Raw genomic sequence first — 19152 nt, 5'->3', positions numbered from 1 at the left:
GGAAAGAGGAGTTCAACACCAACTCCTTACTACATAGCATGATGGTGTCAAGCTAAAAAAAAAATACACGCTCTCCTTAAATGTTAACTCTCTCGCTAAAAACCATCTCTCAGTAGACAAACAGTACAGAAACAATGGTCTCTGTTCTTTTTCTAAGACCAGGAAATGTAGTTTCTAGAACCAATGAAAATAAAACTGCTCTCCAGAGAGGGTGCTGCTGCAGCTGCTACAGCTACCTGCTGACTAGTCAACAAATATCTACCTAGCACCACATGGCATAGCACAAGACAGTAATTAATGCACGTGCGTGAGAGGGAGATGATGGGAAGGAGCCCCTAGGACTTACCCAAGGCTGCAAAGGTAGCTACTAGAGACTTTCACGAATGTCTGAGGGATTTCAAATTAACTTCTCTGCACTTTTCTTAAGGATCTCCTGAGGACCCAACATCCTCAAATACTCCATATTAGCCCCCAACTCTTGACACAGAACTTGTTACATTTTAGCTCTCAGAGAAAAACCCTGACCCATTCTTTATCCCAAGGGGCTGCATGTGCTAGGCACTCCAGCACAACGTTGCTAGGAAACCAAAGTGAAAACTCGCCCCAGGAGGTTCGTACATGACTCGTGGCAATGATGAGAAGCATCCTCCAGGCGGAGACCAGCATCTGATATTCTACCAAGGCGGTGCAGCTGCTGCCCTCTGTGTCAGCAGTGTGAACCGCCAAGGACTTCACAAACCCTGACCAGTAGGCAAAGCGCTTCTCATTGGAAAATTTCTTGAGTGTATCCTTTAATGACTGGTCTAGTGAGCCCCTAGGGAGTCAAGAAAAAACAAAACCTACCATTAGGTTTTGAAAGCGATGGGAATGTGATGGGCACAGACCCTTGTTGAGGCAGAGAAAGCAACCTCACATGGGCTTAAAGGCAGCCGGCTCCGGATCCCTCCAATGTGTGGGGCTCATACTTCTCGCTCAACATAATGGGTTAGGCTGAGGCCTTTTCCAGGATTCCTTCTCCATAAAATCTCGAGCACATGGAGTTTGCGTCACAATAACTCTTTCTGATAATCATAAATGCCATCAGTGGAGTGGCCCTCCATAAATGGCTCCAAAGCAGCTCTCTCCTCTGCCTGGGCTTATACAGCCAAGCACCCAGTGTAGGCCACCATGGTCCCTCCCGCCCCCAAACATTTTATTACAATCTCAAAAGGGGAAAGGACTCACTTAACTACATAGTATATCTCCAAGCAAATTATCTTCATGATTAGGGCACAGGTCTCCAGGATGCTGGGCTGTGGAGGGGAGAGCAGAGCAGAGAGCAGTTGGGGGAAAGCCTCTTCCCTGGTGTCCCCGCAAAAGGAACAGAGCAGGGACCCAACACTTAGAGAACGAAAGGGCACATTCGCTATCGAATGTGAATGGCCGTCTGACTTGCAAAGGCAGAAGCTTCAGGTCCACAGTGTCTCCAAGTTAGCGGAGAAGACCATGGGGCCACCAACACAGAGCAGGGCGTGCCCCTTTCCTTCCCAAAGCAGAGCACCGAAGGGAGAGAAAGCTAGCACTTCTCAGAGAAAGAAGTTTCTAGTGAAGAGAACATTCTAGTTAGGGAAGGGACCATTTTCTACAGCTCAGTCTCACAGCCCAGTTTTTCCTCCCAAGGACTTTCAGTCACTGTCCCCAACCTTCACCTCCTCCCACCCCTACAACACACAGCTTACCTCAGATGTTTCTGAAGGAGGAGAAAGAGTTCCAAACAGTGGACTGGTTAAATTCTCCCAAAACTTGGGTCTAAAAAGAAAATACATGCTGTACATCACGCTTTCTCTCACAGAGTCCTTTCTCCACCTCTGTAGCGGTTACTTCTCCGAACCCTGGCATGTATCTCAAAGGTCACTTGTCTTACAGAAGTGCAAAGGGTTCCACAGATAAAATTATGTTTTCCTCTTAAGAAACACAATTGTACAGTATAGCGCTGACCAATAAAAATTCTCGTGGTTCACTCCACTGTACATTTCCAACAGCCCCATAAAGAGAGTGAAGAGGGAAAGAAGGATGCAGACTGCCCTGTTTAGCCTTTTTGAAGTTCCTTCCTTTTTTAAAAACAGAGTCTAAAACAACAGGTTGTTTCATTCAGTTCCTAGGCTTGAGCAAGCCACACTCATCTGAATCTACTGTTTCTAAAGAATAATGGGTTTTAGGAGTTGGCAGAAGACAGGGATACAAAAGGCAGGAACTCTAAGATAAACACATCTTTACCTTAGAGTAAAGATGACACCTGCTGGAGGCAGCATTAAAAAGAGAACAGCCGAGTGAAACTCCCGCTGGCTGACTCAGGCGCTAAGCACTTCCTGTGCATATGCTCAGTGATCTGGCACAACAAACTTCTGAGGTAGGAACTACCGTTACCCCATCTCACAGACAAAGACCCACCCTCTAGAGTCACTTACTTGGTCCTGAGGACCAGCATGGCACTGTCCCGGCGGTCCTGCCACAGCGCGTGCAGAAAGGCAATGGCCGCCCGGTGCAGCAGGGGTGGGCACCAGTAGCGATCCTGCTGCTGGGAATCGATCAGTTCCAGCACCACGTGGAGACAGCTCCACACCCCAAGGCTGAATTCCTGCAAGAGGGTCATGGCCACTGCTGCTGCCAGCAACTGCACATGCACAGAGCCCAGCCCCCACCTCCCATGGAGCCATCTCCCTGCCCTGTCCCAGGTGCAGGCTCACCTTGGAGCCATCACTGCCATCCTTCACCTCCAGATTCAGAAACAGTTCGATAAGGCCCGGCTGAGTCTCTACTGCGACTGTGAGGAATTCCAGGATCATGACTTTGATGCGCATGTCCTCAATCTTGCTCTGCAGTCGGGTCAGGAAGGCGTCGCGAATGGCAGCTGCGTCATTGCCCAGGCAGGCATACACTGACATGGGGGCCACCTGGTAGAGACCAGGACACACAGGCTCAGAGCAGTACTTCTAAAAAACCAACAGGCTCCTGCAGAAGGGTGCTGGAGAACGCTTAGAAAGCGGGCAGAAAGAGAAACATCCAGACATACAGCTCTGGGTCCAAAGGGACATCACCCCAAACCATAGCACGAGATGCCCAACCATTCACAGAAACATTAATCAATGTAGGAAGATGCGCGACCTCTCTCGAGATTCAATAAATGCAAAGTAAAAAATCAGACAATATGGATTTGCCTACTAGAGTATCAAAGATTAAAAAACTGCTGAAGCCACCTGTAGCAAGGATACAAGACTTGGTGTTCAGAGTATAAACTGTTACAGTCCTTTTTGGGGGACAATTTAGAAATGTTTAATAAAAATTGAAATGTTCACTGACATCTACGTAATTTGTAGGAACTGTAAACAGAAGTTTACAGAGTTCTAGGGGTAATAACATTCACTGCAGTGCTGTTCACAATAGCGAGAAAGAGAAACTAGCCCACATAAATCAGGGTACAGCCACCGTATGGCATGCCATACAAGCATTTAAGATAATCAAGTAGCTCCAAATGTGCCCACATGGAAAGACTGCAAAATATGGTGTTAAGTGAAGAAAGCTAATCATAAAATAGTATGTATAGTGGAATTCTACTTCTCTAAAGAGCAAAAGCATACACCCAAACACCCTTTACTATATAAGCACAGATAAAAATCTAGACCAATGTATACCAACCTGCTCATAGAGATTCTTGGATCGTACAGAGCCTTAACTTTCTATGTTACATTTATCTGTAATGTTTAAATAAATATTTTTAAATGAGTATGTCTGTCTGCTGTAATCGGGGAAAATAACCCTCATAAAACACAATTTGTATATGTATATGTGTATGGCTGTGACACCTTAAAAGTCAGAGGAGTCTAACTTAGCAGCTTCTCTTGGGAGAAGGCAAGAGTAGTCACAAGCACCAAGCCAGCTGTCTAGAGCTTTGGCTGGTTAAGTGGGATCCTACCGTGGCCAGACGCTTCAGCAGCTGGATGGCAAGCCGTGGCAGAGCAGGGTCATGTTTATGGTAGATGTACTTGGCAAGAACAGCAATGAGGTTGTTCCCATGGGCACCTGAAGAAGCAAAGGAAACAGTTTAGATACCCAGTGTGCCTGATTCGAGCTCTTAAGAGAGAATGCTGTTCAAAAAGGCTCATATACATGAGGGAATGTACCCTCAAGCGCACTTGGAGGGCCAGAGCGAATCTGGGTGGCCATGTCATTCTTTTTCAGTAGCCAAGGGGACAGGCAGGATTTGGGAGTAAACAACTCAATCCAATTCATTGAGAGCAAAAAGAAATACATTTTGAAGAGAACAGGTATTCTTTATCAAGTAGGTTAGAAAAAGACATCACACTGCAGCATTGCACTGAAATGCAAAAATAATAAAAATCCCAAAATAATACAGTCGGAATATGTCTTAGACATTATCCAAACTACCTGAAAATGAGGAAACCCAAGAAGATTAAACGAATAGTTTAAGATCAAAGAGTACTAACAGTCAATAATGAAACAGGAACTTTAATGTTTTACAGGTGGTTTCTAAGGTAGATACTATTATTCCCATTTTATGGAAGAGAAACTTGAGGCAGAGCTATTAACAATGTGCCTAATGTCACAAAGCTGATTGGAGTCAAAATGTGCCTAATGTCACAAAGCTGATCTGACCCAAGTTAGTATGACTTTGAACATGCGTCCTTAACTATTATTCTGTCATCAGTAGGAGGCAGAAATGAAGTATGATCCAGTTCTCCTGTTTCTAAGTCCACGGTGGAAGCTGGTGATCATTCTTAAATTTCCTCAAGAAGTTAATCAGAAAATACTGCTGACATCTAAAAACACAACTTGGAATATGGACTTATGGGCAAAAACGTTGCTGACTGGAAGAGAAATACATACCATGTTGTGTGAGAGCCTGTTCCAGGGGGGACACCACGTTAGAAGGAGGTTTCAGCCGAATGACATTATTGGTGACAGAGAACGCCAGTTTCACTGTCTTGATAAGCAGCTGGCCCTGCCCCTGGCCCTCTGCTCCATCACTAGGATGCCAAATGGAAACCAGAGTTGATTCAGACAACATGACTTCATTTGTAACATATGTGCTCTCATGAATTAGATTCCAACAATCATCCCAGAGTTCAATAGTTTCCATTAGAGGCTCCAGTCCAAACCAGGAAAGAGGAGGAGCAATTAACTCCATCTTCCATGGGCCAGTCTATACAGCACCACTAGGATACACAAAGGCTCCGTCCTAGAGGTACAAGGTTGTCCTTACGAAGCTACTGCAAGCTAACTTAAACTGGAGTTCTTAGAACATGCAGTTACAATGAAGATAAAAAGAGGAAGATGGAGAGGGAGTCCCACCTGCGGGGCTGAGCAGCCATCACCATGTCGATGGTGTCCACACCAATGCCCATGATATTGATAACTGTCTGTCCTGCTTCTGTATAGGCCAGGCTGCAGATGCACAGAGACTGCAGGCTGGGGGTGTGGCTGGAAAACAGACACATTCTGAATGACAGGGAGCCACCGAGCTTATTATAGGAAAGAAAGGGCACTGTCCAAACCTAACTAACTGCATGTCAGTGATACAGATCAGCTCTCTACCAGATGAGGGTTCTCTGATCACTCTCTTTAAACAGACTCGATCTTAAAGATCACCCTGAGAAATTATCTAAATGTCCATCAAGTAATGGATGTTTACCGAAATGAGTTATGATTAATTTACACAATGGACCACACAGAACCATGAAAACGAGCTAGGTCTATATGTAATGGCATGGAAATAAAGTTAAAGAGCAATTAGTAAGCAAAGGAAAAAACCTAAAAGAATACATACTAACTTGCTCACAGTCATTTCTGGAAAACAGGTTTATGAAGGGCATTCTGCATGGACTATTTTCCAGTGAACATACATAATTTTTGTAAAGATCATACAAAATGGGGTGTGTGTGTGTGTGTACATACAATAATCTCATTGGGAACAACCTCATTCCTACTTCATTTGCTCTTCTCTTTCCACAGGGAAAAAAGACAAACAGTCCAGTGGAAAGCAAATCAGAACCTCAAGAACACTGAGCTCTGGGCTCAACCTCTGGAGGGATGAGATAGCTCTACACAGCAGAAGCCCTCGGTGAGTGGTGGCATCTAAGAATACCAAGCGCTAGCAATCGCCCCCCTCATACCTGCTGTGCATGTCTGTCTCATGGCACAAGTTCAGTATCGCATGAATCAGCTCCAGGATCAGGCAACCTGAACTCCGGAAAAGACATGGAATAATGTGGCCTTGTTTGATGACCCTCGCCCCAAGAAAGGGAGAGGAAATTCTCCAGGGAGCCAGAAACTCCTCAGACCTTCCCTTCCCACGCTTCTTACCAATCTGTTCTCTCACGCCGTGGGAGGTGTAGCGCCACTTGTGGTAGCTGGGAAGCATCTCCTTCAGCACAAACATGACACAGGGCACCAGGCCCTGGCTCTGGGTACTACCAAGCTGGCCCTACAAAAAAACCGTGCTGTGAGGGCTTATGCCACATAAGGAAAAGTCATTCAGTCATTAGAGATTTAACTTCAAAACCATCAGTCCCAAGGAAAACTGGGCAAACATGAGCCATCAGTGAAAAAAAGAAACATTAGAACACTTCAACTGAGCCCAAGTTGTGCGTTTCTCTAGAATAAAGAACTAAAAAGACTATGAGACACTGTCATGAAAGGCACCTACATGAAGGAGAGGGATAAAGGCTAATCTGGTCAGAAGGGAGGTACCTTAAAGATACAGGACTGTTGATGACAAAGAATGCCAGTTTCAGTGTCGTCATCACCAGCCATCCCCCTGACCTCTACCCTCCATCACTGGAATATCAGAAAAGAGATCTGATACTCAAAATCCTTTGTCCTAATATTACTCGTTAACACATCAACATCCTCATTTTAAAAATAGGGATTACTTATTTATATATAAACATCTCTAAAAAGCAGCAGTCCCCAACCTTTTTGGCACCAGAGACCGGTGCTCCTATGATAATCTAACACCTGATGATCTGAACTGAAGCTGAGGCGGTGATGCTAGTGCTGGGGAGTGGCTGCAAATACAGATGAAGCTTCACTTGCTCACCCGCCGCTCACCTCCTGCTGTGCGGCCTGGTTCCTAACAGGCTACAGATAGGTACAGGTCCACGGACCTGGGGGTTGGGGATCCCTGTTATAAAGAACTGTTCAAGCCTTTACTGATTCCTGTAGGCAGAAGTGTGCCAAGGGCTTTTCACATGTGGCCCTCTCAACAACTCCACAAAGTAAAGATCACTGATCATTCCTATTTTACAGAGGTTCTGAGAAATTATATACTTGCCCAACATCATGCAGCGAGTAAGTGGTCAACCTGACATAAAAACCTCATTCTGACTCTAAAATCCATTTTACATCAGTATTTTTCAAACTGAGTCGTGATTCATTAGTGGATTGTGAGATCAGCTTATTGGAAAATATCAAAGTGCATCTTGCATAGTAAGCGTAGTGTCACGTTGTGGAACTTTGCCTCAGGAGTATACGTACATACACAGACATACTAAAATGTCATATAAAATGTACATGTTACCTTGGGCTGCAGTAAAAATAGCTTGACAGTCAGTGTATTTATATACCATACTGCCTATGAATTTTAGATAAATGAAGACAGATAAAGCCTTACTGCAGAATCTAGCACACACAATTGCTATCACTATAACTTTGGGACAACTGCTCCGCCTGCAGACAAGATGGCAACAATAGCATCGTAGCAGGGATACCACTTCAGATGGTTCTATCTGACCAGATTTTACCTTGACAAGAGTGGTGATCAAGCGCAAGAAGGCAATAGTGACCCCATACTCGCCCTGGGGCTGTTCACTATTCATCAAGAGGTTTCCGTACCCTCCAGCATTCATCCCCTCCGCACTGGAAAAAGAGGGAGAGGCAGAGGGGAAAAAATGATGCGGCAATTTCAAGGTTTCAAGAAACTGTAATTAAAGAACATTCTTATATTTTCTAGATGGCTTGGGTATAAGAAAGCTCTGCAAAGGAATTAATCAAATTTAGGTAATTTTATACCCAGGGTATAAACATTAAGGACATGTTTTACTGATATACAACCTCAAGAGGTTTAAAGTGAAAAATCGAATACACATCAGGAAAATATCATTATCTTACAAGGAAGAGAGAGAGGAAGGAGAGAATGCTCAGGTAGTAAGATGGAGCTGTGCATTAACTATTGGTCTAGCAAGAGTGCGAATAGCCAAGGAAACAAGGAAAAGTACAGTGATTCTGGCTTAAGAAAGGGAAGCCAAGTTTCTGGATCCAGACATCTTTGGATGCTCTAGACTGGAAAGCGAATTCTCATGCGTACCTACAGTGGTTGCTACTGGATGAGAAATCTCAATCTCTCTCTCCCTCCTCCCGACACCACCCCCCCACACACACACGCCCCCTCCCCCGGCTTTAAACACTGTGAACCATCGGTGCTGGCCTTAGAAGAAAGCAGCCTCTGTGCTCCAAAGTCACCACTGTCTCCTTTGCCTTGTCCTTACTCATCTCTATTTACAGTCAAAGGGCTTACAGACAAAGGGCACAGTTAAATGGGCACAGAGAAGCTTCTTTAAAACTAGACTCGAAATGTCTATGATATTCTCAAGGAATATATTCTGCCCACCCTAAGACTGGGCTCACCTAATCATCTGACTCATGCTGGAGACCTGATGGGCCACAAATGGTAAAAAACCTGTGTGACGAAGATCAGTCCAGACCTGAGAAAAGAAAAATAAGGGTCAAATGTCTGTGTCCTCAGGTATAAACCAAGTGCAACAATTTCTGGCTGTTCAGAAGACATGGTGTCTCACCTTTGCTGGGTTCCGTGCAGCCAAAACAGTCAAGCAATTGACACAAGAAGCAATGACATCCACAGGGGGGGAGATCACTGTCGTTAACCTGGTTGGAGAACAGTGCCCTATACTTAGTAAAATGAATGATATGACTTGTTCCATCACAAGTATTTTCCAGTTCTCTCTTTCCAAGTTTCTCCTCTCAGCAGAGATGTTAAAACAGGAAAGCCCTCAGCTGGGGACATATATCATACCAGGGCTTGCCACAGAGAAATATGTGTGGACTTGAACTCCGTGAGTGTGTGACCAGATACTCACCGCTGCAACAGCATGTAGATGCGGGATGTGATGGGCAGGAGACAGTCTGCTATCGACAGATCTGTACTGATGACCTTATGGACCAGATCGATGATGGGTTTGACCCGCTGGCAGTGCTGAATCACATCTGAGGGGAAAGAAAGCCTGTGACCTCATGGAAAACAATTCCTTTAAGATCACTGAATAGTCTCTGAGACCCTGATGAACAAATTACAAGAATCACAATCTGGATGGTTCTGAATTTTATTTTGAAATCCTCTAAGCATGTCCACTTTTCCACCCCACAGTGATGTCTCCCTCACTGCCCTCACCTGCAGTGGAAACGACATGAAGCAGCATTTCGATCTCACAGGTAAAAAGGGTCCAGCTGCTGTAGGAGTATTCCCAGCGTACCAGGTAAGCCCTATCGTCCAGCATTACTTGGCCCACAGTGCCCTGAGGTATGCGAAGGTTGGTCTGACCTCCTAAGGAAGGGACAAAGAAAAATCGGTATAGTTATCTGAGGACCCAAGAGCAAGAGGTGACTTTCATACTGACACCAATATTTAATCATGCAGATACACACAGGCTCTCTTCCTAGTATCTAACATTGCTTTTTCCATTAAAAAGCAAGATAAACAAATAAACAAACACCCTCTCTTGTTACTGGGTGAAGTGAGTCTTTCCATGTTCCTGAAAACAGCTGAGTGCTAAGTGCAGAGTGGTTTCCCATTCAGACGAGGACTACAGGAAGACCACCTTATGGGGCTGAGAGTGCCTAGGTCACTGGGTAAGTCAGTGGTGATGACAGGATTAGAAGAGTAAAGCTGTTCCTTCTGTATTTTGCCTTTTGAGCACAAGGAATACACGTGAGCTTACAAATATTAAATAATCACTCTTACACACTGCCAACAGGAAAATAAACTGCTATAACTTTTTTCTACAATTTGGCACTATCTGTTCAAAACTTTTAAATTATTTATTTTTAAAAACTGTGGTAAATATACAGTCCATTGGCATTAAACACATTCACATTGTTGTGCAACTATCATCACCATCCATCTAAAGAGCTTTTTTCATCTTGCAAAACTGAAACTCTACGCATTACCCAATAAGCCCCCATTCTCCCACCCCTTGGCCCTGTCAACCACCAGTCTGCTTTCTGTATCTGAATCTGACTCCTCTAAGTACCTCACGTGACTGGAATCATACAGTGTCTGTCCTTTTGTCACTGTCTTATTTCACTTAGCGTGTCTTCTAATTCACCCACGTTATAGCATGTGTCAGAATTCCCTTTCTTTTTAAGCCTGAATAGTAATATGTATATATACACACATTTAGTTTATCCATTTTATGTGTCGGTGGAATGAACATATATTTGAAATTTTTATTTTTATTAAAATTCTCTCTTAGCCAACAATCCCACTTTGGGGATTCTATGTACAAAAGTACCAGTATATAAGGGCATATGTACCAAATGCTGCACTGTTTATAGTGCCAAAAGCCTGACACGGCTTAAACATCTTTTAGAAGGAGAAAAGTAAAAAATTATGGAATACCAACAATAATTATGCAGTTACTAAAAGAATGAGTCAGATCCATATGTAATAAAAGCAGCTCGTAGAATGAATTTGTGAGCACATACAGAAATGTGCAAAAGGACACACATCAAACTCCTAACATTAACTAGCTAATGGAGACATGTTTGAGGAAACAGTAACTTTTTAAAATATATCTCTGCAGTTTCCTTTGTTACAGTCAACATACACTATTTTTTAAATAAAGAAATCTAATGATGTAAAAAAATGAAAACTGATTAATATTTATCAAAAAATCAGTAAGTACAGCAGAGAGGAGAAAGAACAGCTTTAAAGGCACCTTGCATGAAATAACTAAAACAGCAGTGAGGTCTAAAGAGATGAGGTCTAAATAGAGGCCAGTGGCAAAGAGGCTAATGACACAGGGTCTCTTTATCTTACCAAGGGGGTAAAGGAGTTTGGGTGTTTGCCTCCGCCAGAGAGTTCCATCTTCGTGGGAGATCACATCATGAGGCTTGTGCTTATAAAGTTCATTGTAGAAAGACATCTTATCCAAGAAACTATACACCTGCCAACATGCAGGAAAAAAAAACCCAGGCACACATTTACCTAAGGGACGTGTAAGGGGCTCCCACATCTGTCTTTCCGCTCTTTTAGCCAGACTACGTATGTGCCGACTCTCGAGCTTCTTACAAACTCACCACTGTGACTCTTCCTGGAATCGCCTCTGCACTCCTTGCCAAATCTTCACCACTCTTAAAACCCAACTTAAGGCCCCCCATGCTCCACAGACAGCTACCTCTCCTGAACGCTATGGCCCTTACTACTTAAATGACATTTACTATAAACTACCTGGCTTTATTAGTTATTTATTTCTTATCTCTATGCTTCTCTTCCAATTAGATATTAAGGAACTATAAAGTTTTGTCTTATATTGTCTTATTCCTACAATAGCTACAATAGGTACTTAATAAAAACATGTTTATTTAATTTTATGGAATTGAGGCATGATCATTTTTCATTCAACTTCAGACTAATTCTTGCCATAGCAGTGAAATGTCAATGTGGAAAGCAGAAAGGTATCCTAAAACAGTATCTCTCACTGTCCTCAGGCATCCAACTAAAGAACCCACCTTTTTGGCAGTAGACTTCCCTGACACGAGGGCTCGCAGCAATTGCAGGAGTGGGGAGAGGAGATGGGGGAACATTCCACATACACTGTCCAGAATGATCCCAAGGCCAGAGGTTGGCTCCTGCAGTGGAAGGGGAGAAGTCACTGACCTGCGCATTATCTACAAATCAACACAACTCCAAACTGCCAAGCGATCATAAGAAAATCTAAAATTAATCCTTTCCTTTAGGCAGACTCCCTAATAACATAAGACTTCCATATTTCCACTGGAAAGGCTATCAATAACCGATGTGGCTGGGACCTAAGAAGAGACTATTACCGCCTCCATGACCTCCTCCCGGCCATCCTCTCTTTACAAAGACAACACTGTTCGCCTGTGCAGGACATGTTTCCACTAAAGTGAAAAGAGCTCAACAACGTGTGGGCACTGAGCCACCAAACCCAAGCAACAGATCCTCAATCTAAATATTACTTCACACCAGCGTCTCCCAGCAACACTGTGATTCTGTGAGACCGGACAGCATCTCAGGAAAAAGAGGACAAGATATGGAGGCAGTCAAGCCAAATTACCAAGTACAGATTTATTCTTAGCTGGATTTTGAGGCTTGAGGGCGCTATCAATGCTAAGACTAAGTGCTGGTGAGAAACTCTTCTCTGCCAAATTCTTACTCTAACAAGTTACATTATACTCTGACAACTCATAAGACAGTTACAACCCCCCAAAATTACCTTCGAGAGTTACAGCAATACTGGTGCCTGATACCCCCAATATGAAAAAAGACTTGGTGGGTAGGATAGACAGCGCATTGGTTAATAACATGGGCTACAGACTCAAGTCAGACAGAACTGGATCCCGATCCAGGCTGTCTGTCTCGCTGTGTGCACTGGGCAGGTCACTTCATATCTCTGAGCATCACCTTCTCCAATGTGCAAAAATGGTAATGATAATAATACTATCTACTTCATAGATTTTTGTAAAGATTAAATGAGAAATAGATATAAATGCTTAGAATAAGACTTATCACTAAGTTCCTGACAAATTCTGCTACAGAGAATACCATAGCATGACTCCCTCTGACATACTTACTGTTCCCCAGAATAGTTCTGGAAGAGAAGGGTCTGCCAAGACTTCACACGCTGTGTCGATTACATCCTATTGGGAGAAGGGAAAGAAAATGGCTTATTTTCCCTAGCCAAACCTCTCTCTTTTTTACTATATTCTGTTGAGATAAAAACACCAATAATACCTTCATATAGTATGTCAGAAAGAACTCTAGGCTTAAAAAGTTAAGTTTATAGCCTGATTAGGGTGTATTATATCTGTGGTATGACATCATGCAAATTCGACTCTCTCTCTGAACTTCAAATTCTTTATCTGTAAAATGGTGACAATATCCACTTCACAGTATTGTCCTAGGATTTAAATATGATGTACCAGATGTGAACTATAAATTTTCAAATGTCATGTAAATGTGAGCTATTACTAGGATCAGCTAAACTGTTCCCCTAGAAAGCAAAAATGTTTTCTTAATTTTTAAATCTTCAGCGCTTAGCATAGAGCTTGGCATACACTAGGAATCTAATAAAGTCTTATGAAATAATTTTTTTAAAAAACCCAAGTACTAGGACTCCTGCAATCCCAATATATTAATACCAATCCTCTGGGAGAATAGTAGGGTCTAAATGTGATCAGAATTTTGACAAAAGATACAAAGCTTATTCTGTGCCCTTAAGAGCTTTGGAAATTGAGTCTTTCAATTAACACCAATTTCTTTCCTCGCCAATGATAAAAAATTTTCATTTTTATCAACTTCATCAATTTCTTAAATTTCCAAAACAAGTCTCTAATCATTAAAAATATCATGACTCAGTTATAAAGAACTCAAATACTATTTCCTACTGAAAGGAACCAAGGCTCCTTGGAGAAATGGCAGATTCTGGGTGTGGGGCAAACATCATATAAATTAATCCTGCAACAGTCTGTCATACCAGAAAATAGAGCTATCTAAATATGTAAGGGTAGTGTCAAATGGATTCAGAAGCTAATATGAAAAAGCTCTTATTGACCGAAGATGGGGAAATCTGAACGTAAGAATAAATAAATGCAATAGATTAAAACAAATCATGAGTGAACAATATGTAAAAAATTTAAAACCCTCACTAGCCACCTTCAGTGGATTCTAGGAAAAACTGGTAAGTACATGAAAAGATGCATGCATAGTACTCTATACCAGAGTATCAAAGAGTTGAAAGCAAATTTCCTTTTTTTATAAATTGAGGTATAATTGACATATAACACTGTATTAGTTTCAGGTATACAATATAATGATTCGATATTTGTATATACTATGTAACAAATTTTTTAAATTTGAAATCACTTTTATTTTCCATGCCAAGCGTTCTGTCCACATTATTGTCTTGATTGTATACGTTTTTAATTTAATTTTATTTTCCAATTACAGTTGACATATATTATACTAGCTTTAGGTGTACAACATAGTGATTAGACATATACACAACTTAGAAAGTGATCACCTCGATAAGTCTAGTACCCATTTGACACCATATATAGTTATTACTGTATTACTGACTATATTCCCTAGGCTGTCCTTTACGTCCCTGTGACTATTCTTATAACTGGCAATTTATACATTTTGACCCCTTTCTCATCCATACAAATTTCATTTTTACAGCAATGTTCCAACCAATAAGCGTAAGGGGAAAGAGAGACCAGCACCATTTCGTAACTCTAAGGAACTACTAATCTAGACATTAGGAACTAATGAGCTTAAAAAGCTAATGACAATGCAATGATGTGGCTTGTGGCTACCACAGTAGACAGCAAAGTTACAGACTGAAAGAAACCTGCCAGACTTAGCAACCAATAATGCGTAGACCTTATTTATTTAGGTCCAGATCTGAACAAACTTATGACAAACTTATGACATTTATAAGATAATTAGAAATTTGACTCCTGATTTGATAGAGATATTATTTTTTAGATGTGATAATGGTTGTGAAGTTTTACTAAAACAGTCATAGATGAAACTTAATTATGCTTGAAATTTGCTTCAAAATAATAAAGGAGGAAAGGCACAAATGAACAAGATCAGCTGTGACGCTGGAGACAGGATCATGAAGGTTCATTATACAATTTTGTCTACTTTAGTATAAGTTTGAAATGTTTCATTAAAAAAATACATAGCAGAAGAATATTTATTAGCACCTATAGATATTTAGGACATATGCACTAGAGAGTAAAAAATAAGGTTATAAAACAGTATACACATTGTGATTCCATTTCTAGAAAAGAATTAGTATATTTTTATGTATATGTGTGCATATACATAAGAATTAGCATATTTTTATGTATATGTTTGGAAGGGAACACATCAAAATGTTAACAGAAGTTATCCTGTGTGATGGGATTATACTTTTTTCTTTTACCAGCATTTTCTGATTTTTGTATCATTAATATGTATCACTTCCATAATACAATAAATGAAAATAAACAGCAATGAACAAATTACAGCTGAAGCATCTGGGTGTGTTTTATCAGCTCCAGAGCTGTATCTCAGGGCTATACGACTGCAAAGCTGGATAGTGCAGATAGCCTCATGAAAGCCAGACACTGACCTGCTGATTGCCCAGTGTGTGCAGCTCCAGCGAGGTCAGCACGAAAGAAAGGAGTCCATAGACACACATGCATGCGGTGCTGGTGGTGCACTGTAATGGCAAAGGAGTCGGTGAATAATTTTGGGTAAAACAACCCTTCCCCATATTCAGCATAATCCTATCACATTAACGCAGCCCTTGTGAACAAATGGGAAGGGAGTCCAAGGCTTCATAGTTTTCCTAATTTAGTTCCAAGATAAAAAAATAAAATAAAATGAGAAAAGAGAAAGCAGAAACCGCAAAAATTACAAGACAGTCAAGAATAAAATCAAAAAGGAATCATTTTCATGGGGGAAAATATCACATCTAGCCTATAGAAAGGACAGTTTCTATGTGCTGATACAAATGATGCAGCTGCCTGAACTGTCACCAAGATCAAACAATCAGTGCCAACATGCAGGGACTGTTGGCTGAGGTTTCATTTTAGCATGTCAAAAGCTGACTAAATACTGTGCCATTCAAATTAAGCCCCAACACAAGAATCAAGAGAATTTCTAATTCATTCTATTACAGCTGGATGAGTAAGCTCCCCAAAAAGATTTCTCCAGTCAGTACAGCCAAAGCTATCTTCAAGGACATATACTATTCTGGCAGAGAATACTACATTGGCAAAGATAAGACAGTGGGTTTAAACTGTATCTACCACTAAGCAGCAATTACTGTTCCTATGGGTAAATTTCATCTCCCTGAGTCTCAATTTCCTAATGCATAAAACGGGATGATAATCCATAGTGTAAAGTGTTGTAAGGATGAAGCAAGACAATATAGAGAAAGTGAGCACAGCGTCTGGTCATAGCCAGTGCTCTATAAAGGTCAGTTACAACATTATCATTATCCGTGTCACTATTACAATTACTATTACTATTACCATGAGTCATTAATGAACTTCAGCCCTGCTCTGAGTTCATTCTCATGATCAAACACCTATAGCCTGAGCCTCACATCATTTCCCCCACTGGCCAGTGAGCGGAGCAGTCGGGTCAAGTACTGAAACACGTTCAGCTGGATGGCCGTGCCACCTATCTTCCGGACAATGCTGCTCGTCTCTTCTGGATTCAGAGTGTGACGGAGGAGAGCCCAGGCCAAAAGCACTGGGGCATGATGTGGAATGTCCCCAAAGGTCATCATCAATCGGTCCATATCCTAACAGAAAGAGAAAACAACTGTGTCACTAAACAGAAAGGATCCAGATCCTCCATAGCAGGGGTTCCTAGCTCCCAGGCTGCAGACCAGTACCAGTCCATGGCCTATTAAGAACTGGGCCACACGGCAGGAAGTGAGTGGAAGGAGAGTGAGCAAAGTTTCATCTGTATTTGCAGCCGCTCCCTGGCACTAGCATCACCGCCTCAGCTCCAGCTCAGATCATCAGGCATTAGATTCTCATAGGAGCACGTTCCCTGGTGCCAGAAAGGTTGGGGTTCACTGCTCCATAGGCTCCTTCATCATGCTTAATGAGTCTTCCATGCACCCACAGTGGCCCCTTTCTCCCATTCTGGTATTTTACTCTTCCTAAACCCCTAACTGCCTCACTAATAAACCCAAGTACTCTTCTCTTTACCCACAATTTTTTTCTTCTGATTTTATGTAGTCTTAATCTAAGATTGTAAAATACATATTTAAATGGAGATTCCAGAAAATTTCCTGATCTATCCTGAACTTTCTCTGCTCTTCATTTTCTCTAACCATCTCATCTCAAAGTTCTTCCCATTTTCTCTTTTCACAAGCTCTGTAAATACAAACAACCCCCAACGTTCTGCTCTTCGGTCTGTTTTGTCCTTATACCATCTCCTTGAGTGACTCTACCCATTCTCACAGATTCAACTATAATCTCTGTACAGATAAGTGACAAATCTGAGATTTCTTTCAGATCTGGTTAACTTCTTAACAATGCAGAACTTCAAATTCCACAAGAAAAAGTTCATGCAGCAGTATAAATATACTACTAATTATAAAAGGTCTGAAAAAAGAAAACAGGCTGCTCCCAGTTCACCTGACAAATAAGCCCATCCTGAGCAAACTGGTGCAGCTCTCTTCTGTCATCCAAAGCACACTTGTGCAAGGATTCAATGTCCATGCCTTCCACCAGGATAAGGGCACTGAAGTAGCTGGAAAGAAAAACGGTATCACGGTGTCATATATGTTACTCTGAACATCACTGGAAAATAAGGTGACATGTAAGACACTTCGATATCAAAAAATTATTAATGAGTTATTTTACATTGTTTTCCCATACTGAGTCTTCTCAATCTCATATTTACTTCCAGCACATGTCAATTTGACCAACCACATTTTAAGGGCTCTATAAGTCATATGTGGCTTGTGCCTACCAAGTGCAGATCTAGTTCCGAAGGTTTCTAGAGCTACCAATTACATCTGACCCTGATAAACTGTCTCGCTGCTCAAGTGTGTATCTTCATTCACAGAGGGAACAGGCCTCAAAATATAAGTGTCCATTGCCATAAAATTCAAAGTCCATAGACTGATCTTAAAGAAGACTGAGGACACATCTGCCTTTAGCATTTGCACAATGCCTGGCCTACAACAAGTGCTCAACAAATATTTTGTTGAATGAATGCGTGAACCTCTTAGATGAAGATGGTTAAGTGAAAGAAAAGGATATAATATTTACTTTGAGAAAACAGGTTCGTCTCAGTCTCAGTCTTTATTCCCCATATGACTTGGAACGTGGTAGCACACCCATCTAGTTCTCCACCCATTAGGGGAAAAGCACGCTGACCCCCGCTACACCCGCCCATTCACAGGACCACTGTACTGGCAACGCTCTCAACACTGTACGAGTTCCCTGACCTCGGTTCATTCGGACTTACCCGATCCGGTCCACAAAAGGGTCCATGGTCTCATCCACCAGGTGCCTGTTGGTCTGCCTACTACCAAACCCTTGCTCTTTAAACATCTTGGTTAACACCAATAGATCACTAGGTGCCATCTCGAAGTATGCATAATAAAGGAAAATAATTTCTAGCAGCATGGACTGTTCCCGAAGGCACTGAACAAACCAGCGAGACACCTGGCGCTCAGTCTGCACAACCAATAAAGAAAACATGGGAAAAAAATAAAGTCAGATTTTAAAACATATTTAAATTGTTCAAGTTATTTTTATTAGATAACATATGGATAATTGCCCCACTCATCCACTAGGGATAGAATCCAAGACTCCCAGTGGATTAGTGAAACCAGATGGTACTGAACCCTATGTATGTTTTTTCCTATATATACATACTTATGATAAAGTTTAATTTATAAATTAGGGACAAGAAGAGATTAACAATAATACTAAAGTAAAATAATTATAACAATAACTATAACAAAAGTTATGTGAATGTGGTATTAAGTAAAATAAAGGTTACTTGTACACAAGTATTGTTATATCATGAGATGGCTGTCTGATAACTAAGGCTACTACGTGACTAGCAAGTGGGTAGTGTATACAGTATGGATACATTGGACAAAGGCATCATTCACTTTCCGGGCGGGATAGAGTGGAACGGCCCAAGATTTCAGGTCTCTACTCAGAATGGCATGCAATTTAAAACATGAATTATTTATTTCTAGGATTTTCCATGTAATATCTTTGGACTGCAGTTGACCATGTGGAAAACCGACCACAGATAAGGGAGGACTACTGAGTAAAGATAGGGTAAAAAAAAGTCTTTCC

General features: G+C 41.6%; 1 protein-coding gene across 1 annotated transcript in view; it reads right to left on the bottom strand.

Annotated features, from left to right (window-relative positions):
- The window catches only part of NUP188 (nucleoporin 188), a 47728-nt gene that overhangs the window by 10002 nt on the left and 18574 nt on the right, over positions 1-19152 (bottom strand). The window contains exons 10-30 of the mRNA XM_006918042.3: positions 17467-17581; positions 16419-16619; positions 15438-15527; positions 12889-12954; positions 11803-11922; positions 11111-11237; positions 9464-9616; positions 9153-9279; positions 8853-8940; positions 8683-8759; positions 7800-7914; positions 6361-6481; positions 6171-6237; positions 5350-5478; positions 4885-5024; positions 3953-4059; positions 2727-2933; positions 2448-2617; positions 1719-1788; positions 1225-1292; positions 619-814 (exon numbers count right to left, since the gene is read on the bottom strand). Of these exons, the coding sequence (XP_006918104.1) occupies positions 619-814; positions 1225-1292; positions 1719-1788; positions 2448-2617; positions 2727-2933; positions 3953-4059; positions 4885-5024; positions 5350-5478; positions 6171-6237; positions 6361-6481; positions 7800-7914; positions 8683-8759; positions 8853-8940; positions 9153-9279; positions 9464-9616; positions 11111-11237; positions 11803-11922; positions 12889-12954; positions 15438-15527; positions 16419-16619; positions 17467-17581 (2554 nt within the window). The remainder of the gene's footprint in view (positions 1-618; positions 815-1224; positions 1293-1718; positions 1789-2447; positions 2618-2726; positions 2934-3952; positions 4060-4884; positions 5025-5349; positions 5479-6170; positions 6238-6360; positions 6482-7799; positions 7915-8682; positions 8760-8852; positions 8941-9152; positions 9280-9463; positions 9617-11110; positions 11238-11802; positions 11923-12888; positions 12955-15437; positions 15528-16418; positions 16620-17466; positions 17582-19152) is intronic.

The sequence above is a fragment of the Pteropus alecto genome, unplaced genomic scaffold (assembly GCF_000325575.1).
Source record: "Pteropus alecto unplaced genomic scaffold, ASM32557v1 scaffold67, whole genome shotgun sequence".
NCBI lineage: Eukaryota > Metazoa > Chordata > Mammalia > Chiroptera > Pteropodidae > Pteropus > Pteropus alecto.
Note: the sequence above shows the minus strand (reverse complement) of the source record. Positions and strands in the feature narration are given on the sequence as shown.